Source organism: Eulemur rufifrons, chromosome 7 (genome assembly GCF_041146395.1).
Source record: "Eulemur rufifrons isolate Redbay chromosome 7, OSU_ERuf_1, whole genome shotgun sequence".
NCBI lineage: Eukaryota > Metazoa > Chordata > Mammalia > Primates > Lemuridae > Eulemur > Eulemur rufifrons.
In genome coordinates, this window is record NC_090989.1 from 175,452,139 (window position 1) to 175,477,500 (window position 25,362).

Consider the following 25,362-nt stretch of genomic DNA (forward strand, 5'->3'; position numbering starts at 1 on the left):
TTTTTAATTTAAATAATTTTTGACAAGGGAATTTCAAAGTTCTGCCTTTGCGGGGATAAAAGCGCATTTTGCACAGGGTAAAATGTTGGCACCGTGAGGGTTAAAGCTATTTGAGGGGTTAAATATGCAATTACCGCTGACTAAAACCAGAGAGACATATAGATAAATAGAAGAAATGAAGTCCCCAGGTTCCCTTCAGAAGCCTTCATCACATTACTACCAGACAGAAACTCTTTAAGTACCATTTTCAGATGTTAAATCATTGTTCGCGCTGCACATATTCTTGCTATTCCTGGGGGAGCAATATCTGAAGAGAGCGTGCTAACAAATGCAATCCGTAAACAGGCATTTTTCCTCTTGTTGTTAGTACCTTTGTATTCCTGCTCCCGGCTCTGTCATCCATGGCTTCTCTCTGCTTTGAAGTTAAAGTACTGAATGAGTGGTGTCATCTATTATCCAGAGTGTGCATGTAGATTATAAATAAGAAATAAAAGTGACTTTCAGTACACTGCTTTTGCATTAGCAAGTTGCCTTCTCTCTTTCCTCCTCTGCCCTTCATACTTGCAACCAACAATCTAGTAGCAACCTGGATTTCAGGGTTTCTTTCAGAGGGAGACCCAGGCTGGAAAATGTGTACGCCAAGATGTGAAAAGTTGTATTGACACGCACAGGCTGGGGTCTAGGCCAGGCCTCTGAATTCAGCTTTTCTCTCTCTCTCTCTTTAACCCTATTTTACAGATGTCCTTCAGGACGAGTGTCTGGCGATGGGACCAGCTTTTCATTTACATTTTTCTGTTGACAAACAGAGTCCATGAATATTAATTATTCTGAAGTTTATTTGCAGAAAAGGCACTTTCTAATCCTTATCAATTATTTATTGAAAATCTCCCCCACCTAATAATCTCATTAACATTATTATACTAAGGCCAACAGCAAATATTCCTTTGATAAGTAACAACCCAACCAGTATCCTTCCTGCCAAATCTCATGTAGCCTCCCTTTGCTTAATCACGGATAACGCGGCTTTTGTTTTCTGGAAGCTCTAGGTCAGTCCTCCATATTTTCTTTCTTTCTTTCTTTCTTTTTTAAATAAAAGAAAATTCACACACAGCACCTTTTGTTTTAAAACTGAAAGTCTCTGATATATTACGCTAAAGGAAAAGAATAAAAACCTTAGAAAAATGGCGGATAGACACTTGCTTTTAATGCCCTATTGGTTATGTGCAGAATTACTAAATGGAAATCCCAAGGAACCAAATCCCCACAGTCCTGGGGTGTGAGTGGTCCCAGGAGAATCCATCAGGTTTGGGAATATGTGAGTGTCTCAAAGAATGTAATGCAAATGAAAACCATATCCAACAATGGTGACACCCTACGTGTATATGGTGTTCCATTGCTTACCAAGCATTTTGACCTGCAACACTTTATTTGCTTCCCCTAATACCCCCTAGGGTGTGCAGGACAGTTATTGTTAACCTTATTTTACAGATGAGAAAACTGAGGATAAGCAACTACCTAAGGTCGCAGAGCTAGAAGGTGGCAGGACACGTACTATAAGCCACAGGTTTTCTCACCCTGGGTTTTGCATCCCGCTTTGTTGATTGATCCTGTGTTCAAAATGAGGATTTCCTGTGTTCACAATGAGGATTTCCTTCTACTTTCCTTCCCTCTTCTTTCTTCATTGTTGATATTTTCATGTGTTGCTTGGAATTCCATTTTTTTAAAAGGCTGGAGTGCCTACTGGTGATTTGTCAGGTACCGCAATATCCAAAAATCGCCGAAGCAACAACGATCTAAAACTGAGCCTGATTTCTAGTTTATTCAGTAACTAAAGAAAGAAGAAATAGTACATAATTTCAGAGGAAAAAGGAACCTTAGAAATGAACTGGTATCCAGAGGCTCAAAGAGTTAGTGATTTGCTTCAAGTAACAGGCTAAGCTACAGCAACACCACTCAAACCCAGCCTGGCTGATACCCCTGTCAACGTTCTCAGACCGAATTTGCAGAGCCAGTGCATTTTGCAAACTTGAGAGATTACTTTTTTTTTTTTTTTTTGCCTTTTGGTCGGGGGGTCACCTTTTTTTCCTACCACAAGAGTTTCTCATCTATTGCCTAAGATCATGAGTCAGTATCCCTAAAGATTTCTGGAAAATCGACGTGCTTTGATAGGAAGAGTCAGCCAGCAAGACTGGTCACAGCTTCACTCTCTCAATCCTAAAGTCTCCATTCTTTCTTCTCTTCAGCCTGATGCCACTGACAGTTTCTAGAATAGGAAATGCCTCAAATAAAAAAAAAAAAAATTATTTTTGCCTTAGCTCTTGCCCTGCATAAAAACAGTGCAAGCACAAAAGGATAGGATGATCTTTTGATGTCACATACTGGCTGTTATCCTATTAGCAAAACCATACATTGCACACAGGAGGAGAAGGCCTGGCCCCAAGTTAAGATGCTACACATTCTACTTAGAATGAAAGGCAATTTTAAAATGAGGGTTGGGGGTGTAGGTGATAATAGGCCAGTTCTAGGAGACTATGAATATCTAGAAAGGAATTACAGAGGTTACCTCTGGCACAGCTGATAACCATGAGACATGGAGACGAGGGCTGAAGTCATCTCACCAGGGATTGCTGGCGTATTCTGGGAAGTCTAAGCTTCTTTCCCAACAGCATTCAGGAAAATGCGGGCTTGTAGTCACAAAGACAACCACAGTGAATGAAGCCGTAAGGAATGGGAATTGGGAAACAAACCATGCTGGAAGGATGAACCTGGGAAGTTTTTACTATTGTTGCTGTTGTTTTAAAGAAAGTGAAAGAATAAAAAGTAATCAGTCTTAAAGCATCATGTCACTAACTGAGGAACCACCTGCTAGACAGAAACCGTTTCCTTGAGCCACCCTCTATGCGTGGTCTAGGAGGGGGGCAGGCATATTACTGCCTATGGGCCAAATCCAGTCCTCTGATTTTATAGATGAAGTCTTGCTGGAACACAGCCATGCCCATTTGTTTATGTAATATCTACAGTCGCTTTCACGCAGACTGTTTGTGACAGAGACAGAATAGACTACGAAGTCAAAAAATTTCACTATTTAAGGAAAATTTAAATTTAACATTTGCAGATCCCTATTCTGAAAAGATTACTGGGAAGTGGGTGGAAAACACTTCCCAGTAATCAATAATAAAAATTTAGAATGGCCAGGCACGGTGGCTCACACCTGTAATCCTGGCACTTTGGGAGGCTGAGGCAGGAGGATCACTTGAGGCCAGGAGTTCGAGACCAGCCTGGGCAACATAATGAAACCCAATTTCCACAAAAAATGGAAAAATTAGCTGGGCATGGAGGTGCGCACCTGTAGTCCCAGCTACTCAGGAGTCCAAGGCAGGAGGATTGCTTGAGCCCAGGAGTTCAAGGCTGCAGTGAGCTATGATAATGCCACTGCATTCAAGCCTGGGCAAGAGAGCAAGACCCTGTCTCAATAACAAAAAAAAAAAAAAAAGAAAGAAAGAAAGAAAGAAAGAGAAAAAAATAAAAGTATCAGAATATGAACTAATTTGCAAAAAAATTTTTTACATAAAAAATAAATGAATAGAATTTAAAATTAGACATAGCCAGGAGTGGTGGCACAAGCCTGTAGTCCCAACTACTCAGGAGGCTGAGGCAGGAGGATCACTTGAGCCCAGGAGTTGGAGGCTGCAGTGCACTGTGATTGCACCTGTGAATAGCCACTGCATTCCAGCCTGGGCAACATAGTGAAACCCCATTTCTACAAAAAATGGAAAAATTAGCTGGCCATGGAGGTGTGCACCTGTAGTCCCAAGCTACTCAGGAGTCCAAGGCAAGAGGATTGCCTGAGCCCAGGAGTTGGAGGTTACAGTGCACTGTGATTGCACCTGTGAATAGCCATTGCACTCCAGCCTGGGCAACATAGTGAGACCCCGAGTATTTAAAAAAAAAAAAGAAAAGAAAGAAAAGAAAAGAAAAGATAAGATACATGTATATACACGGTCACACAGCCACGTCCTACATATGGAATGGTGTTGTCAACGGTATTGGTAATCACAGGAATAAAGTTTCTGATTTCATCCATCATCACAGATCATGGAAGTGTCTCATCATCCCCCACAAGATTGTTTCTAAATACATCAGGGGCATCCATGCAAATATTAATCAAAGCACAAAGCCTTTATTTTGTCTGAGCTTAGTTTCTTCATCCATAAAATGTGAGGCTGGATCTCCTAAGGAATTTTAGAAATCCTATGACTCTACAGAGAAAGAATACGAAGCAAAGTGAATACATAATGTGTGCCCATTCACACACACACACACACACACACACACACATCTCCTACATACCTGGGGTGGGGACTGAGTGAGGAACAAGAATTGAGGACACAGGAGACAGGTGCAATAAAGTTGAAGTAGATAAATGTATATTAAAGGGACAAATTGAAGTTACTTTTATCATTCCTACAGGAGGTATAGATTCTGAAAAAGAGGGATATTGTGTGTAAACATAATAAAGAACTGTTAGGAGAGATCGAGGTCCAATGAAACCTTCTGGAAAAGATTTGTAAGCCTGCAAGGAGACTGAGAAGAGGGGTCTACTTGGACTTTCAAAGCAGCTTGAAGAGCAAATATCTGAGCCACCCAGAAATGTACAACCACTTCACTTCCTCATACTGGGGGAACAGAAATGGCATGATTTTCTTCTTAGGTCCACCAAGTGTCTCTCTTTTTTGCAATGACAACACAGATGTGGCCATGGTGACACCTTCAAGGAACTGAGGCTTCCTACCTCTCAAACAGCAGCCCCAAAGTGGGAGATTTTCACACTATGACTTTTCTCCAAATAAGATTACCTTTCAGCCTTTTCCACTGTTCCTGCCAAAAGCAGATCCATCAGCTTGTTTTAAAAAGGTGAGAGATAAAGATAAACTAAAAACGATCCTCTGCTGCTTGGCCTTTGGGCTTTTGTGCCGATCTGGAATGGTGACCAACTCACACGGCAGCTGACGGAATGGCAAGGCAAGGACTCAAGGACTCGGCGTAACCAGTCAACTTCATAAAATAAACCGTGAAAGGCAAAGACTATTTCCTAAACTGGAAACAAACATATGCTTTTGCTGCTAGAGAAATGTACATAGTTTGACTTGTAGGTTATGAATCTTTAAAACTCCCACCCTAAGTCCTATCATACGTCTTTTGTGAGTACTATCTTTTATTTATTGTGCTAAGCAATTGTTCTTTGTTGACTGGAGTGGTGTTCTCTGTGAGCAAAACAGGTGAGCCACAGTCGCATGAACACAAAATACCACTCAGGGAGCAAAGGACATTTTGTCAACACAGCTAATCGCTCTTAAAGCAAAATAATCCACTCTTCCCAGATATTAAAACAACGAAAATAACTGTGGCAACTTCAAAAGGACTAACTCATTAATCAGGGAAGCTGGGTGAATAATTTCCCTCAAGAAACACAAGGACCCAGAAATATTTTACCCAAATACATTTTTGTTGGTTGGGAACAGGGTTCAAGCCTGTTACATAATACTAAGAAAACACAGAAGGTATTTCCCTAGTCCTGTCAGTCTGACAGCTGTTTGGGGCACCTGGAGAAGGTTTGCCATCTGAGTCTTCTGGTTTCTTGGACCCAAACACAAGAGCAATAAAGGGGAACACGTCAAACCTAAAATGGCTGCGTTTAAGCTGTCTATGAAACATCTATTGCAACCACCAAGGCTTGCAGTTTAGTAGGTGCAACCTTATGATAAACACAGATCTCCCATTTCTTAGAAGCCACACTTTCACCCCCGACTAGTCAAAGGAGACAGTAATCAGAAAAGTTTTCCGAACAGAGACATGGTTCAGATCTTTCAAAATCCTGACACCTTAGCTTTACTGCCTACAGCATGCTGCAAATTTCACTAGCAGAAACACTGCCGAATTTCGGCCGTTTCTGGATAAAACAAAGGCCTTCCAACTGAAGTGTTTTAGCAACAGAAAGAATTAAGCTGACTTTGGCCTGGGTGTGCCAGGCTTGAGTGTTCACCGGAAGGACGCAGGGCAACAGGTGTGTGAAGTGGGAAGCAGGACTCTCTCCCTTAGAAATGAAAAGAAAAAAAAAAAAAAAAACCCAAACTACGAGACACAGTTGCTTAAAAGTGAGCCCATTTGCTACCAATAAGAGCTCAACCTGAAAACAGGCTGGGGTGGAAGTGGAAAAGCTGTCGTGTATGGGAGTAATTGGTGTTTTCTTTCTGGACTGAGCAAGAAAAGATGGGCTGAAATGGAAGCATCCTAAATGAGAAAACATTTGCAGGTACGCACACTGGGGAAGGACAGCAAGCGAAATGGGAGAAATCCTTTCCAAACGGACTGATCATCCCCGCAATAAACAAACACAGTAAGAGAGGCTTGAGTGCTCTGCTGAAGAGCTCAGGTTCTGGAGTCAGGTAGATATGGGCTAAAAGCTGTGCTTGCCCAGTTACAAGCTGCGTGAACAAACGCAGCAGCTAATTAAGTTGCTTCCTGTGCAGAATGAGAATTTTAAGAGTACTTAGCTCACAGGGTGCTTGTGAGGTAGACCTACACTAATCCATGGGGAGTACTGAGTGTGAGTCTGGGAGAAAGGCAGCTCTCAATACATTTTCCTATTGCTATTACTATTACTTCTACACCCTTACTGCTACTTATCTTAGTAATTTCTAACCTATAAAAATCTGTGACAACAGGGATGTTTAGGATTTTCAATAAAAAGAAGAAATATACTCATTTATTGAAAACAGGATGGCCTACTTATCGTCATACCACGTTGAATGTTTCCTCTTAACGATAATTTTTAAGAATTGAGCCTAAATATGCAATTACATGGCAAAGCTAGGAGAAGATTGGGGGGGTGGTACTTAGAAAAACAGCATTACTTAGAGCATAAACCAAGAAATCTGAAACTAAGACTGTGAATTTCTCCTAAAACTGTAAACACATAAAATGTGAAATTAAAATTAAGATGAAAAAGTGAACAATCATATAAGAGAATCAATCCTAACAATTCTTACTGATAAGCAACATTATCGCTAGCTACTTTTTCATCGATAAAGTTCAATGGCAGGAATGGGAATAGAATTATGTAAAATGTGAAGACACGATTTTTATGAAAAAGGCGAAAGGGATATTCCTCAAAATGTTAACGCTTGTTATTTCTGTAAAATAGGTTTGCAGGCAATATAGTTTCTTTTTCTGTTTGCTTTCTTAGGTGCATCTCCTAATTTTTTCTTCAACAAACGTGTAATTAACTGTGCAGTAGAAAATTCAAAATTATTTGGTATTCAATTTCCAATTGAAAACATCTGAATTGCACCCAAGCCTTACACAGAGCCAATACTGAGGATTTCACTCAACTTTGGCACATGGGATATTTTGTAGGCATTGGTAGAGTTAAGTGACTGTCTCGCCACCTCTGCCAGCACACTCAGCAACCATTCCCTAATTGTGCCATAGTCTCTCTGCCAATATTTTATGGGAGTTTTACAAGATGCACCTACAGCTAGTTATACTCACAAATTGGAGGACCTTCTAAAATTCTGCCTTTTACAAAAAAAAAAAAACCTTCTTTTCCCCCGTTTTAATTCTTCAGAAACTTCCCCAGCCTTCCAGAAATCAACATGGGCCACAAGAACCAAATATTAGTTCAGACCAGAACCCAAAAAGGGAGACTCTCTAGACAACAGCCTAGGGAAGCTATTGATTCTATGTAGTATATAATTATTTGGTATCTTGGTTCTAAGTACTAATCCCATAGAAAATACTGAGGGAGGGCAGCAAGGGGCACGGAGACATACAAGTCACTGCCACGTGTAAAATCATGGATGTTAAAAAAAAAATATGCAAGCACAAGAATTTAGCCAGAAAAAAATAGACATGCCAATAAAAGAGCTGCTTCTTAAAATTTGGCTGGCAGTGTCCTTCCTCTCCCCAAAGGATACTCTTAGTAAAGAAAACATGGTAGATTTTTTTCTCCCTTGCCTGTATTTGATTTCCAATTAAAATTAAACATAAACTGAAACGCCACCTGGATTTTAGCAAAATCCAATCCCCGCCCTCCACCCTTCCTTTTTTTAAAAAGAAGAACCTGGGCTTACATATACAAACATTTTGCTAAATGACCCGTGGCAAATTGCGTAATGCCAGTAAAAGTTGTGTTTTTTAAGTTATGAGCCCCAAAGATTTTATCTGAAATAAAACCCTGATTCAATTCAGATTCTGGAGGCAAACTGTGTCCTTAATTCTGCCTCTAAATTTAAAACATTTGTGTGGGGGGCCCCTTCAGTAATGTTGCTAGTAGGTATGGCGGAGAAATTCTGTATTGATTAGCATACATGTTTTCTTTTCTAAAATGGTAAATTGGGGCACTAATTGCCTACAAGAACTGGTTCCCCGCAGTCTTCACGTAGAGGTCAGTTTCTCAGTGAAGAGTTTGATTGTAAATAGAACTTCGTGCTCACTTCAATTTATCACCTCAATAAGAGAAGACATAAGAATTCCTGTATTCAGGAAGGAGGGTTCTCCTTGAAGGTCTCCTACAGGACGGTCCATCATGCCCTAAGGGGATTTGGATTTGAATATAAAGTGCCTGAGGTAGGCTTAAGAACAGACCAGTCCTAAGAAACCACTTGATTCCCTTTTGGCCTCTACCTTGGGGTCCCCAAGACTTCAGCCATGGCTTTTCCCTGTCCTCAAAAGATGCTAGGCAAGGATAATTGTGTAATAAGCACATTTGAAGGACTGACTACTATGCTAAAGCCAGTATATTATTTAGCATATTTAGCACTTCAACCCTCTCAGAAAGTTACCTTGATTGCCCCATTTTACAGATGAGAAAAGTGAGGCTGAGAAAGATGGCATAACTTGTCCAACCTTCACTCATCCAGTAAGTGCTGGAGGTGGGTTTTCAACTCTGGTCAATGAGGTTCCAACAGGTCTCCAATAAACTATTCCTCCTGCCTTTACCAGCTCTCTAAGGCAGTGACATTAGTCTCTAGCAGAAACGAAATGCTCTGGGTGAGCAATTAAGTCTATCTGTACATGATTGTGAATGTAAGACACAATTTTAAGTCCACACAGATAGTGAAGAAGCTTGGAATGCGGGAGCAGTGGAAAACATCTAAAGAAAATAAGTGTTTTAAAATTTTTTTTTACTTTTTTTTTTGACAGAGAACTGATTTTGTCACACATTGATGACGTTAGATAATAATGATGAGTGGTTGTCAAATTTGACAGTGAAAGCACCTTGAAGTCAGGCAGCTCTGTGGAGAGAGAACACCAGGGAGCAGAAATGTGGTAGATATAAACTTACAGACATTACGGAAGAAAATCTTATAACTAAAAATTTTATCCTTTCATGCCTATGCAAACATCTTTAAAAATATATATTTTATATATATATATATATCTTGCTCAAGGTACAGGGATTCTCTGCCATTTATATACATCTCATAAGATTTACAACAGTGTGAATGTGAATTAAATTGAAAATAACTCTTTTATTATAAAGGCAATACATGTTATTGTAGAAATTTGGGAATATACAGAAAAGTGTAAAGGATATAAAATAAACTATAATCTCATTGACAGAGCAAAAAAAAAAAATCATTGATAACATTTTGTTTCAGGTGTTTTGGGGGTATTTTTCCCCTACCAGTCATTACATTAAGATCATTTTTTATGTTACTAAATATTCTAACAAGACTGTGATTCTTAATCGGTTCATATTATTACATCAAACTTACATGCAAGCATTTATTTAACCCTTCTAATGTCAGAGATTTAGAGTGTGTTTAATTTTTTGTATTACAAATACCACTACAATGAATCTTAAGTGTGAATCTTTCTGTATGCCTTGCATTATTTCCGTAGGTTAAATTCCTAGTGTTACTCCAACCAGCAGCAGAGACAAATTAGAAGTATCAGAAATGCAAATTCGGGGGACCCACCCAGATCTACAGAATAAAGTACTCTGGGGGGTGGTCCAGCAATCTGTGTTTTAAGAAGCCCCACTGACTGATTCCCTGCACTTAAACGTTAGAGAATCGCTGCTGAGTGCCATGCAGCCTCTCAGTAAAAGTGTATCCCTGAACCAAAGGATGTGGCTGTTTTAAGTCTTTTGATGCTCAGTGCCAGACTGCCCCCAAAATAGGCTGTACAAACTTACACTCCCATCAGCCACACAAGAGGGTGCCCGTGCTATGTGTATCACTTATTGTAATCTTTGCTGATTCGGTCAAAGACCTTCGAACTAGTTTACGGGACTCTGTAGTTAGGAGAGTTCAAGAGTGTGTAAATCTGGTGTTTACCTTTGAATAGACATAAAATGGCTCTTAGTAGATTGCTTTAATGACCTTACTTTCCAGAGTTTGCTTCAGAGCTGTCATTTGTAGTGCTACATTTAAAATATCTGAGAAATAATTCCAGGGACACATTGGTAAGCATTTAGAGCCAAAAGAGGAAACTTTTTCTAAGTTATAGACAGGTTACTAATACACTTAATGTCAATTAATCGTAGAAAAGTCTAGGAACATTTGTCAAAACACTGAACTAGTTCGCCAACCTAATTAACATGCAGTATGGGATGTGTAAGGTTTTTTTTTTGTGAGTGGGGCATGATATAGATGAAATTGTAATCACAAAGTTACATAAAAACACACACAGAAGCACACCTACCGGAGCCAAAGTTATTTGGGTTTCATCACATTCGAAAAGAAGGGACCACAGGCCTGCATGGCATTAAAGATACGGCATATGCCAGAAAAATCTACCTACCATGGAAGACTAAACAGATTTTCACAAATTATAAAATATATTAATAACAAGTCATCTGATAACAAATTTAGGCTGAATGCAGTGGCTCAAGCCTGTAATCCCAGTCTTTTGGGAGGCTACGGAGGGAGGACTGCTTGAGGCCAGGAGTTTCAAGACTCACCTGTACAGAGTATTGATACACCCCCCCCCTTACAAAAAAAATTTAAAAAATTAGCTGGTCATGGTAGTGGTCACCTGTAGTCCCAGCTACTCGGGAGGCTGAGGCAGGGGATCACTTGAGCCCAGGAGTTTGAGGTTGCAGTGAGCTAGGATCCCACCACGGCACTCCACCCTGGTAGACAGAGCAAAACTCTGTCTCTAAAAACAAAAAACAAATGATTACAAACTCAAAAACAGAATCAAATAAGAAAGGAAGAAAGGAAATAAGAAAGGCTGGAAGGGAGAAAAAATACAAGGCCAATGCCATCTCCTCTTCAGAAACACTACCAGTTCATAAATAACTGAATTGAGCAAATGTCTTCAAATTTGACAACTATTTTAAAATTAGGTATTATGGTTTCACTTATTCTAGCTATAAGATGAATAGAGGTCAATTAGCTAAAATCCAAGATGAAAGAATGTGAAATATGGACACCACCAACCAAATTACTAGACTTGTCAGCCCACATCTAATCTCTGGAAATTGTACAATCGACTCAGGCAATGGCCTGTGTAAACAGACAGGCCCAGACCTTTTCCTGGAGACCAATAAGCTCAGATGCTAGGGTCCAGCATAAAGAGACCTCCATTTACCACATGCCTCCAGTCCTTCTACGGTACAAACCCAACCTTGCTTATCTTATGTCAAAGACACATCTTCAGGGCATTTAAAATCTAAGTCACAAGCCAACACCATATTGTTCAGTGTATACCTCCCATTCATTACCTCCTGATGGAAAGGGTTAAAATAAATCAGTAGATGTGCACATGCTGAGTTACTGTTTTCTAACTTTACCAATGTCTTCTAAAATCCCACCAACACAGATGCAAATCCTTCCTCTCTGGGCAACTGAAGGTTGATTGCCTAAATCACTCACCTATTGATTAGTTGCATGCATCTCTTCTACAGCTTACCTTCAATCTGCTTTAAAATTTTTATTGATGTTTAATGTATCTGTTTATATCTTATTGTACTTCGATTAATTCAAAATTATGAATTCTTTGAATACAGGGAGATATTCAGTACAGTATTTCTTTATATCTTATAGCCAATCATGGGACAATGAACATAAGATATGTAATGTGTTTATGTTAATTTTCTTTGGTAAGGGAGCCAGGGACAAGGATATCCACTCTCTGAATGATTCACTAAGTGAGTTCAACCGCCATGTCCTTAGTAGGCTGGATGATGATTATTTTGGCTACCAATGATGCCACAACTTTTAATTTGTAAGATGTTAAACAATTACCAAGAAACTCTGGAGACATGATGACATCTATAAGTCATTTTACCATTCCACTATAGAAATTGTAGAACCAAAGTCTTAAACTATAACATATAGGGCATAAATATATATTTTGGGGGATAGTTTGGAAAAGGCTCTTTCAGTTTTGTCACTCTAAAGTAACAGAAGTTTCCAGAAAGCAAGTCCTGCCACATCTGCCAATCATTAACCCAGGAGTTGACAAACTTTTTCTGGGCCAGATAATAAGTATTTTAGGCTTTGTGGGCCATGAAATCTCTGTTGTAACCACTCACCTCTGTGTTGCAGCATGAAAACAGCTATAAACCATAGTAAGCAAGTGGGTGTAGCTGTTTTTCAACATAACTTTTATTTACAAAACTAGATGGCAAGCTGGATTTGGCCCAAGGGCCACAGTCTGCTAGTCTGCAGGCTTAAACAATGCCTTATACCTAGAACCATGAAGGTACTGAAGAGAGCTGACACAAGTTTAAAATTATTTCCAGAATGCAGAATAGCTGAGACAAGCTGAAAATTATTTCCAGAATGCAATCTTGACAATTATAATTGTGAATCACTACATTGCAGAATATAATAATCTCAGCAATTACACTGTGAATATCACATACCTAGCTTATGCATGATGTTTTCCCCATCTTAAAAACATATTAATGATACAGGAAGTCTAGGTATAAATATACATGAAATGTACATACAATACATAGCATAAAACTTTGTGTTTATAAGACAAATATAAATCTAATGAGATAATCAGAATATCATAATAAAAATGCACATTGCAAAGGCATTTTCACTTAGTACTTCTGGATGTTGAATTCCCATTGAGTTGAGATGGAAATGAGGGAAGGTAAGCAATATTATCACAGTATTATTTATCATACACATTAGGACCAAAAGTAGTCAGGAAAGAATGAGCATTATGTCATTCTCTCCCAGTCTTTAACCTTGTAGAAGGTTGCTGAGTTTGTAGAGCGATATCAAGAGTCAATACATGAGGCTATAAAAAGGGAACTACTTCGTACCATGCAGCCTTGGAAAATTAATCACTTAATAATTATAATAATAAAAAGTCACTTTTGCCCTGCTTTAGGATGCTACATCTTATTTTATTAAATTTTTCCAAAAATCTTTCTTCCTTTGGCTCTGAGAGGCATGATTCTGCTGTGGAAAAGCAAAAGACATTTTACGCACAATTTTCCCTCTACTAGAAAGAGGTATATTGTGCCCTTCAGTGAACATAAAATTGATATTATCATCTCTTAGTTTATATCTCACTACTTAACCTTCAGATTAAAAGTTATTGGATTTGAATGACTAAGAAGACATCATGTCACCTTCCTTCAATGTGGAGAGGCAAGAAGTTGGAGACGCAACAAGGTAATGTGATAAAAACACGAATTTCGGATCAGCTGATGCTTTGCCTCCTTCGGTGGGTGACTGTGATACTGACAACTAACTGTGGTTGTGTGGATGATAAATTGTGTAATAAATGATTTTCTTTAAGGAACTTTGCTGGAGATGCATCTGTACTAGAAAGTTTATTTTATTTTGGGTACAGTCAAAAAGAAGCTGTCTAACAATAGGGATAAAACAGTTAATCCAAGAGGAACTCAGGGTTAGCAATCTTAAAAAAAACACATCCAATAGCCTCGACAGTTGATATCTGCACTGTCGGTTTATGCAGAAGATATTGGAAAATGTCCACTTAAAAGGATTAAAGAGAAGAACAGGGCTCACTTCTAGCCTTCCCTCTCCATGCAAAGTTCAACTGAAACCCACAAAGGAGACTGTGGTCTTTACCTCCCTAGGCAGTTTAATCTATACCTCCCTAAATGAGTCTTCCAATAGCACCAGCTGTTTAATAATTACACATTGTATCTCTCCAAAAGAAACACAACATGCACCCCTCTCACCACCTGAAAAACAAATCCATTCTAAGAAGCTTGTGTCAATATGGAACAAAGACTTTATCAAAGATCTAACTTCGAAGTTTTGTTCTCTAGAAGAGATAAGCCCATTCCATGATCAATCGGAACACAAGCAGTTTATCAGCAGTTCCCATGTGACTTTTGGAAGACATACTCATTAGTAACTGGCAAAGGCTAACGGGGAAATACCTGATAATTTTAATCCAAATAAACCTGTACAATTGAAACAGTGGGTTTCAGTTATGTCAGAGAGTAGTGTCTTTTTGGCAAAGCCTTTTTAGAAAAGGACTTTTACAAAATAAGCCCATCCTTCGTTACCAGTTATGTCTGTGCTTTCTTTATCGTATCGCATAGGTTCTGAGTGGCAGGTGAGAAGAGAGCTGAGGTTCTGCCCTGTGCCCTTCTCTTTTTGTTTCATGGAGCCACCCACCACTTGGCTGATCATTCAGACTGGACATCCTAAATCATCATCCGTAACTCCCACTCCTTGATATTTTCACATCTCATAACTCAAAAGGCCCTGCTGGCTTTCCAATAATCCCTTCAATAATCTCCTTTTATCTTTCTCGTCCTTATTTCACTCATTCACAGATAGCTGTCAGGAACTATGCTGTGTGCTGGGGAGGTATCAGGGGATGAGAAAGGCGACTGCTACCCTGGCGGAACTCAAAGTTGACTAAGGGGACTCAAATATCGGAGGAGAAGTTCAGAGAACCAGGTGGGTCAACATGGTGTCTTCAATGAAAAGGCCAGGATTAGTGGCCCATTACTAAATGCTGGACCAACCGCAATAGGATTGTCATGGCCACTAATCTCCCAGGGACTTCTTTCCTTCCAAGCGAGACTAGGTCCAACCTTCTCGTTTATTTTCAGTACACCTTCTCTGGTATGGCCTTTCTTCTCTGCCTAGAAGCCTCCAGTGGCTTAGAAACCCAAGCCTCCCATGAGCTGAACCCAACTGGCCTTCTCACTGCCACCATATTTAGTCTTCAGGCTCCAGCCAAGCAAACTCAGTTATTCTCCCATGCCTCGCACATCAGATGACCCCCACGTTTTCTTCCACATAGGCGTGCTCAATAAATATTACTTAAATGAAAGAATATGTAAACAAGTGAAGAAATGAATTTTAGGAAATCCAAAGCTAAGAGGCAAAGTTCATATTTGTTTTCCAGTGGAGCACATTTTGTTTTGTTTTGTTTATTTATTTATTTATTTTTGCTCCAAGTCCACTTGGAGCAAAGCTGAGACAAAGTCGGTATGGGAAACTCTCTTCACGACATTTACTTGTGAGAAAGGGAAAAAAAAAAAATGTGGTTGTATTTCTATGAACCGAATCAAACACAGTATTTAGCAAAGGGTCTCTGGAATGTTACAAGTAACACTTCATAATTACAATAGATCTGAGTTCAAAGACAAAGTGATGAAAAGAAACTTTCTAACATGGAGTTCAATTCCCTACATAAACTTCCTTCTTGTGGTTCTATGTACCACCTGCATTTATATTGCTATTCTTCTTTGTCATAAAAGCAGTCACCTTGTAACCCTTTTTATCAAGTAATCTATGCACTACCTAAAAGTACACTAGACTCCATCAGGCGAGCTATAGGTTTACATTATACAAACATTCCAATTCTGCCTGCTCAGCGCTAGTTGTCACTAAACGCGAGCGGTTGCAAAACAGCAAAGTAGGTTCCTCGCCTTCAAAGAACAGATAGGACCTGCCAGTTTTGCAAAACAAACTCTTCCCAATCACTGAAGCTAATCTGTCAACAAATTACCATTAAAGTCATATCTCCTGAAAGTTCAAAAAGAGATTTTTGATTAGACAAGAGATAGAGAAGGGGTTTTTATTATTATTATTTTTTTTTTTATTAGCTCATAGGTCAGGGGCTTAAAATTACCTTCTCAAAGTAGCAAAGCTTGCTCTTGAAGTCAAGAGGGTACACTTCACTCATAATGAAATGTGGCATGTGGGTTTCTATTACGGGGCTTTTTCTTTTCTGTTTCCCGTGCCATTTTAATTTTCAATGGAGAGATTAATGACACACAACTGTTTAGTAATCAAAACTTGAAAGAATTTCATACAAGGCTCACATCACAAGTTACATCAATCTTTGACAACAATATTTTGATGGGAGGCAGGTCTAAACTAACAGAGTAGAGAACTAAATTTAGCATTCAGGGTGAAATATGCCTTTTCCAGAAATAGCCTCAAAAGGAATTAGAGAAAAAGTCGGGGGTTATTGTTGTGGCTGCTTTTTCTTTATTTGTCAGAATTATCTGAATTCCTGTCTCGGTTTTGTTTCAGTTTGTTTGTAGAGTTATCACTAACATTTCGGTGGCATTGATTCCTACCAAATATTTTTGACCACCAATATTTTCCATATTGTTTGAACTTTACGATATCTTCAATAAATGTGTATCTTGGCAGAATAATTCCTTTACAACTATAGTTGGTTTTTACCTACCAGCAAAGGAAGGTGCTATCCCCTACCATAATACCTGGCCCCATGAAGGCACTCAATAAATATTAATAATACCTTCTACACCCTCTTCCTGCAAGCTTCTCTTCTAAGACACAGAGGTGCTGACCGGCTTTTCCCTGCCATTGGCATCAAAAGAGACCCTCCTTTCAGACACAGTTAGTCCCTGGCAGCTACAATGGGAAAGGCCACTTGAGGGCATTCCTAACAAAGTTCATAAGCAACGTTTTTCAAAGAAAGAAGTGGTACAGCTAACCTGGCTATTGCTACCCAGCCTCTGCACCTGTAGATCCACACCATGTAAGCTGGGCCACTCGTGGTAAGGTGAAAAACAAGTCCAAGGATGGCCACTGGAATTGTAATGTGTGCCCCAAAGGAATATGGATCAAGCCGAGATGCAAAGGGATGGCTCCTTCCAGACAAACGAGCTTACTGCCAGTCCAAACACGGACAGCTATTTCTTGCAGACACTTTCTCACAGAGACAGTTAAAAAGCTGGAAACGTTTGCAGGATGGCCTCCCTCTTCTACTCAATACCCACCAGGAATGTCACTAACGAAAACTGATGAAGGGATACATTCTGCCATTTTGAATGTGAAAAGAATGTGTGTATTTATGTTGAAACAAAAAAGAGTCCTCCACCCTCCCCTGGAAACATTGACACTTCCGGTCCTAAAAACTCCATTTCTCATGTTCAGAGGATGCCAGGATATCTATTCATGACTCTCCCAGGTTCCTCTGAGACTGTATTTTCTATGTCCCCTTTGAATGTACAAAACTAGTTTCTTTTTCCAACTCTCACCATGCACAGCCCATTTCTCTGAGCTTCTCCAGTTCTGTGGAATGACTAGTTTTTGACCTCCTTCAATGGCTCATTGGAAAAATTCAACCCAATGGTTTCTCTTTCTCCCCTCTGATAATTTTTCAAGAGAAGTTCCCTATCCTTTCTACCTCTCTCACCTCCTCACTAGTCATTTCCCTTTCTGTCTTTTACATTGTTAACTTGAAACATACACACTGTTTTTTGGACCATGGGCTCCGACACCTTGAGAAGAATGTCAAAGAAGCTATGTGAAATAAACACTTATCCATACTCTCTAAAAAAAATACATGTTCAAATTCCAAATATAGCTTATCTTTTTTTTTTAATGTCTTTCTTATAGACTTCCTCTACACTGCCCTCCTCATATAAAACGATAGCCACACCTCAAAACCACAGCAACCAAAGCTCTCCCTAGACTGACTTGCAGACAACAAAACTGCCAGGTGGTACCAAAAAAAAAGAAAAAAAAACCCATCATTAAATGCAATGTTGTTAAGAAATAGCTGTTTTATTTAACAGCTATTCATTTTTATTGAATAAACATTTTCTAGTATGCATTCTGTTAATTGACCTGACAGCATATGCTGTATATGGAGAAACTTCTAAACATTATGCTCTATGTAATATGCTTATCTGAAAAAGCTCTCATTTGCAGCAATATGGAAATAAAATTCTGCTTTCTAAAATTCAAGACTTTTAAAATGCATTAATCCACACAGTTTATGAAATTGCTCTGGACATTTTAAAATCCTTTAAGAAAAAAAATAACTTTAGTAATCGGTAATAGTATTTGTTGCTCAGTTTCATAATGGAGTAGTGCATATCCAATACAGAACTTTCACAGACATAGAAATGGGGCAGGCATAATAGGAAATAAAAAGCAGTTATGGTATCGGGTAAAGAATTGCCTGATGGATAAAAGAAAATGTTCAGAAACTCTAGCAAATTACATTATTAAAAAACTATTGTTATAATAGTTCCCTGGCCCAGATATAAATAGAGTTGAAACATTATGGAGATAATAGATTTAGTTTTGAGGAAGGAAGACAGTTTGTGAGCGTGTTGGTGGGCTCCACCAGCTAATGGCAGCACCTCTCTTTGGCTGATGGATTCTAAGTAATGATTCCTCTTCCAGGCCAGAATCACCAACCCCACTACCTAGCAGGCAGAAATGAGCAGCACTGCTGAGTGGGCACTAGAGCAAACCAGAGGGCTGCTGGTGCCGTCTCAAGCAGCAATTCATCTCCCAACAATTGTTGCCCTTGCCGGGCTATCAACCCAAGGTTACTAGATAGTCTTATTTTTTAAAGAGAAGATGGAGAAGCCAGATTTCCCCTGTTTCTCTAGTTTGTCAACTAGTTTTTTCTTAACAATTCTGTTTCGATCCAATTCAGCCAACCTATAAACCAAATCCAGTATGGAACTCGCTCACTGCACAGTAAATCTTTGTCAGGGCTCTCCATTCTGAAAAGTGCATTGGCTGTAATTTGTAATTATCTTTGGTAAGATGGAGCAAACATGGAAAGGTTTACATTTATTTATTTTAAATCCTGGCACTAGGTACAAACTCTCCCTTTATCGATGATGGTATTGGAGCAACTGGAAAATCCTACAACATTCAGTTTAATACACAGCATAATTAACCCGTTTTTATACCAAGCCCTTTTAAGCCAGATCTTTGTGTTCCATGGACTTCTAACATATTTTACAGTTCTAATTCTCTTCCACTGTCCTACATTAATCAAAGCTGTAACCCCTGTTGTCTTTGTACTACGGAATCAGAATGTGCCCCTGGCGAGGAATGGGGGAAAAGTCAACAGGAATTAAATTTCAGTGCAACTGTTTACTCAACTGTGGCCTGCAGTTATTGAAATTTTATCCGTGGTTTTGTGTGACTACCGCAGTAATGAATTCAGCATGGCTGTGATTTTCTCACTGCTGGTATTCTCACTTCAAGTACAAACCTGTAGAATAAAAATGACGAAAACAACCAAAGTCCATCACGGAACGCTCACATTTTCTCCAAACTGTTTAATTGTTGTAGTTTTAAATTTGGAAGAAAACTCTGGTAACTATAGTCCTGCGAAACGTTTTCAATCCTACAGTTTTTCTTACTTCATCTACAGATTTCCCTTTATCCCAACAACCTGTTAAGAGCCTTATCATACACTTAGGGGAGTCAAACAGCTGTCAATATTTTATTTTAAAAGGCCTCAAAAGGCTTGCCAACCACAATAAGTGGGGTGTTAGCCACAATGATAGACCCAACTGCTTTCTTTATTCCCAAAACATATCAACAGCAAATAGAAATAAAATTGTCATAAAATATTTTAAAAAGAGTTTCAAAATATAATCACAGTCAGTTTCTTGACCTTTATGTCAAAAACTCATAACAACAATTTTCCAAAGTGGTCACAGCCAAGGTAAAGAGGGAAGGCACAGATAACTAATTTTGCTACTGATACTTTTTAAGGAAGATGATGCTGAAATACACTTTTATAACTTTCTTCTATACAGCCAATTTGTTATTGCTGTTATTGTGTGTGTGTATGTTTTACTTTTTGGCTGGCTTACTTTCAGATCCTGCATAATTTTCAGTTTCTCAAATAAAATTCAGAATGAGTTAATTTCCCATTTATTTAAAATTAATGTACTCTAAATACTAATCATTTCGGATTCACAACACATCAGTCAATAGCCCCATCTCAACTGCTCCCTAGAGAAATACTCAATTTTGCCCTTGGTCTGATAAGGCCTAGAAGATGGCACTCAAAAATATTAACTGTTTATTCTCAATATAATCATAAATAGCTGAGAACATCACATGAACATACGCTAGCACAAATACATGGATACCCTTTATTGCGGGGTTTTGCTAACAACCTCATCGGTTAGAATGTGGCCATCTGCATTAACTTAAATGCACAAAGTTTATACACAACAAACAGCACATTCCAGCTAAAGGGAGCCCAAGCTTCAGGCACAAATGGGTTTGGGCTGCCAGTGAAAGAAAGATCAAATCACTCACAGGAAGTCCTCTGGATTAAGACTTTGGCTTGTCTGTTAGTTTCCCTTTCTTTCTCTCTGTTGTATCTTACCCCAAACAGGTTCCATGGTATTATATTGGTTCCACCAACTTGTAGTGGGCTAACAATCTAATGATTCCTTATATTTTTATTCTTAGCAAGGAAAAAATAAAACATGCTTTAGAGCTTGTCTAAAAGCCGTATCCCTAACATAAGAAGATATTTCCTTAGCTTCTCTGATACCAATTCCAAGAAAATGGTCTGAGAGAAGGTTTGCCCTTCTCTTCCTTCATCCCACCAGCAGTTCCAGTGTCTTTCAGAAAGCTCCAAAGATACACCGTTCTTTTTTCCCCACCTGTTTCCAAATGGCACTATAACTACGTATGGAATAAATAAATCAAGGACAAAAATGGAACACAAACCATCCATTATCACTAACAGAAACTAGTATTATTCCTGATTCCAAGAGAGGCTGGGAACCCAAAGCCAGTCCCTCAAGCAAATACTATTTACTTATTTGAATTTTTGTCAATATTTTATAGCAAACAAAACACCATTTCTTGGCTCACTTGCGCCATTTGGAAATAATTTTACCAGTCACTTGTAGGTAACCCACTTCCATACTATAAGGAGTAAAACAAAAGTGAGTATGTCTGCACTTACATGCATGTTGCGGAGGCACCCATAAGAGAGAATTTAAAACATCAGTAAGATTTAGTCACATACCAACTGCCATATAAATACAAAAAACCTGCATAAATACCCCATATCCCTAAATTCCTACAGGTAGTGGGAAGCAATTTCCTACACCAATGCCTGTGTTATGGATGTTTCCTGCCATCTTTGTTTCTATACTCCTTATTCACCTAACCTTCCCACACCCCTTATATCTCTCATTTCTCTCTTTCATCCCTTATCTCTTACTTTGTTTCCTTCTTCATAAGGCTTAAGCCCGTCCATTTTTGTTTTGTTCTGTTTTGTAACGAAAGCACTGGGAATCATTTCTCCAAAGAGTAATTTTATTCAAAACAGTTAAAGGTTAGGCAGACACGTTGGGGGCTGGGAGGGAGTAGCCAGAGGTCCCCCCAATCTGAGTCTCAGCCAATGCTCCCCACAAGGGGACTCCCAAGGCTTCTAAGGCCCGAGGGCTCAAAAATTAGTCTCTTAAGCCAACCGGTAGGAACCCTAGAGGTCTGGTGGCCTATTAGACGCTGCTGATAATCAGGCAAGACAGGGAGACAGGTGAGCACAAAACATCGGTAGTGATCAAGTGTGAAACTAAGCGGTAAAATTCGCACCACCGCCTTCCACCTCCCTCGACTCCAAAGCCCAGTACCTGTTGCTGCTGCTGCTGGACGTGGGCGAGGTCGGCCGCTCCGATGTCCACGGCCGGTGTCTCTCCGTTGGACCGCCCCTCTCGAAGACTGCCACACTCTAGCAAGTGGTTGCTGCCGCTCGACCCATTCTGGATGGCTGAACCGTTACTTTTTGTCTCAGTCCCAGATTCTTGCATCATGACTCAAAAACCTGATAGAAGGATTTCCAGGAGGGAGGGGGGAAGAAGAAGAAGAAGAAGAAGAAAAAAAGCAGCTGTTAAAACAGTTGTTGTGCATATGGAGAAGGGCCCCACACTTTAAATGTTGCCAAAATCTGTAAACAGTTGTCATTTTCTTTCACTCCATTTATCCCTCATTAGTGGGCCACTCCCCTATAGTTTATGAGTATGAAGCTGTTGTTCTCAATTCAAGTTTTAGCAGCATTGCTTTAAATATACTTTTTCCCCTTAGAAAAAATAAATATTTTTTAGATGAACCTAGAATTCAGGATTAAATTTCTCTCGTTGTATCTGGATGTTGTGCTTGAAAACCAGTAAGTTGTCCTATAGAGCATATCAGGTATATCATTAAACTTTAATACGTGCAGGCGCGCTGTGTGGTGATGTTACACTCTCAGAGAGACGGTCTCCAACTTCCGTCTACCAAGAGAAGACAGGCATTACCAGGAGGCCCCCTGAGGTAATTCGTGCTGGAAAACCTAACAGTCAAACACCAAAGATTCGTTCTCCTTGGAATGATTCAGGCACCGAAACACTTCAAAATTGGCCATTGCAGTAAGATAGGCCACTTTCACAGAGAGAGAGAGGGGGGTAGGGAAAATACAAGTTTCCACTTTTCAAAAGCTAAATAAATTTAAACTCTGACCTTTGTTTTATGGTTAAAACTGACCTAGGAAGTCTCATTCAAATTTAGATGTTTCTCTTGTTGGATTACTGACATCTAGTTTGGTTTAAGGCTTGAAAGGTCTGGGCCTTATATTTAATTTTGGAGAAAAATCTTGCCCAGGTAGACCTAAGGAAAGGTCTGAATTTGAAAGTACTAAATGTCTAATAGAAAAAATATATGTAGTACAGAATGAGTAGCTGGAACGTATCTTCTAGGTGTAAATACATTTCACATTCATCCTTGTTTCTCTCTGGGCACAAAACCATTATCCCAGAGAGCCAGTTCAGCTCTAGACTTGGTAAAGGTGTCCAAAGTTGACAAAAGACATGTATTAATAATATTTGCTGTCAACTGTTTCCATCTATTGATCACCAGGGCTGTGCCAGGTAGGCCCTATTGCAGATGGTTTACATATGTTCTCCAGGTTAGTGGATGCAAACTGCTATCCCCAGTTTGAAGATGAGAAAACTAAGGCTCCATGAGAGGTATTCTGATTTGTCCATTATATATCAGAGCTAGTCATGGTGGAATCAAGATTTGAACCAGTTGTTAAATCAAAGCTCTTAACCACAATGTGTTTTTTTTAAAGTTGAGGGGAAAACAACAGTTATTAAAGGAAGTTGACAGTTCAAACATCAAAGCTGAGAAATGCTTGAATAATTAAGACTTTAATGTGAAATACCAATCCCAGATTAAAGGGTAGAAAACTTTTACACAAATTTGTTCCAATCATGGAATGACTTATGTACAACCAGTGCTACAGATTTCTTCCCCATACATGGAATATGTGACAACGGGGAAGCTTAAACACTTTGGACATCTTTAGAGGACACTGTTCTCTTTGCTAGAAATTGATTGAAGTCTGTTTTCTGCAGACTTGCACAAAAACCAAATGGAAGAATTAAAAGCAGAAAAATTCACATCTTTCTCCATTCCCTTTCAGTGCACAGTATGGTTCAACTTGACTACAGACTTCATAAACCCAGAAGATATATATATATATTTTTTAAGTTAATCTAATTCTGAGGTGGATTAAGAATGGCATTTTTTGTTAACAGGTGGGAAACAAACTCAGAAGCAACAGCTGATTCACTCCGTTTCTTTATTTTTTTCATTCTTTTTTTCATGCTCGTCCCTTCAGATTAGACTTTCCAGTAATTACAGTCCTTTAAAAACTGCGTTCATGTCCTCCCTGTCCACAGAGAAAAGGCACTATCAAAAAACAACTAAAACCTTCCCTAAGATATAAGAATCAGGCAATAAGATACTTCGTGGCAACATGTGCCTTTGTTCATCACCAAAAAAGAAAACAATTTGTGAAACCAGGTATTTTTTACCCCAGTGTTTCAGTGTCTCTTCCACAATCTTGCCCATTTGTACAGGGGTAAGGAAAAGGCACAGTGTTCCAGAATTTAAGGGATAGGACGGTGTCTTCAGCGCAGGTGGCAAGGAAGCCCATTTCATTGTTAGGATATATCACAAGTATACCTAAAGAAAAAAATTATTTTTTTTAACCTTCTGAGAATGCCTACCCACACTGGGGACAGGACCCCCCCAAAGACAAAAGCATTGCATGTATATAAACTCTAAGCCTGCCCTCAGAATGGGGCATATTTAGCCAAATATCCCGTCCTGATGGAATGCTGCTTTCAGACTATGGGACCACTGGGACCCCAGACCTGAGAACAGGTGTCTAAGAGACCAGTCCTACTTTTGTTTCCTTGGTTTGACACCATCCTGGTGGGTGGGATAAGAACAATCTCCAACACACAATTTGATGAGAAGGCCCTGTTTTTGCTCCATGCCGTTCCAAAGAAGACTGCCAAGTCCTCCAGTACAAGTTTTGCAGGCATCAGGCCAAGCAGCTTGGCTTGTGAATCAGGTTTGTGAGAGTGCAGGCTTTGGGACCAAAATTGCATAAAGGATTATTTTGGTCTGAGGATGTCCTTAATTAGTCAAGTGCTAACAGTAGTATGTAGGTTGGAAGATTTAAAATTTCCCATAATCTCCCACACCAATCAGGAGAAAACAGCTTTTTGAAAAGCACATGTGAAAAAATAGGAGTGTCAATGTCTAAGAACATTTCTAACAGTGTCTGGGCCAGCAATATTTTCTATTGAATGTTCCAAGCCATTTAATAAGCCTTTATATCTGTCCCACGCTCCATAAACTGTAAAGCCCTTTGATGTACTTTTCAAACTCATAACATGAGGGAAATAAGGCAGGTAAATGTTATCCCCATTTTACAGATAAGAAAACTGAAGCTCAATCGATTAAAGCAGTGGTCCCCAATCTGGCACCAGGGACCAGTTTCATGGAAGATAATTTTTTCACGCACTGGAGGTAGGGGGGATGGTTTCGGGGTGATTCAAGCACATTACATTTATTGTGCAGTCAAACCTCTCTGCTAATGATAATCTATATTTGCAGCTGCTCCCCAGCACTAGCATCACCGCCTCAGCTCCACCTCAGATCATCGGGCATTAGATTCTCATAAGGAGCACACAACCTGGATCCCTCGCATGCGCAGTTTACAGTACGGGTCTCGCTCCTATGTGAATTTAATGGCGCTGCTGATCTGACAGGAGGCGGGGCTTACGCGGTGATG

At 39.4% G+C, this 25,362-nt stretch overlaps 1 protein-coding gene across 2 annotated transcripts in view; it reads right to left on the minus strand.

The window, feature by feature from the left end:
- The window catches only part of FOXP1 (forkhead box P1), a 566,277-nt gene that overhangs the window by 201,431 nt on the left and 339,484 nt on the right, over positions 1–25,362 (minus strand). For both annotated transcript variants that reach the window (XM_069476045.1, XM_069476044.1), the window contains one exon: positions 21,869–22,059. In XM_069476045.1, the coding sequence (XP_069332146.1) occupies positions 21,869–22,048 (180 nt within the window). In that variant the 5' untranslated portion in view covers positions 22,049–22,059. The remainder of the gene's footprint in view (positions 1–21,868; positions 22,060–25,362) is intronic.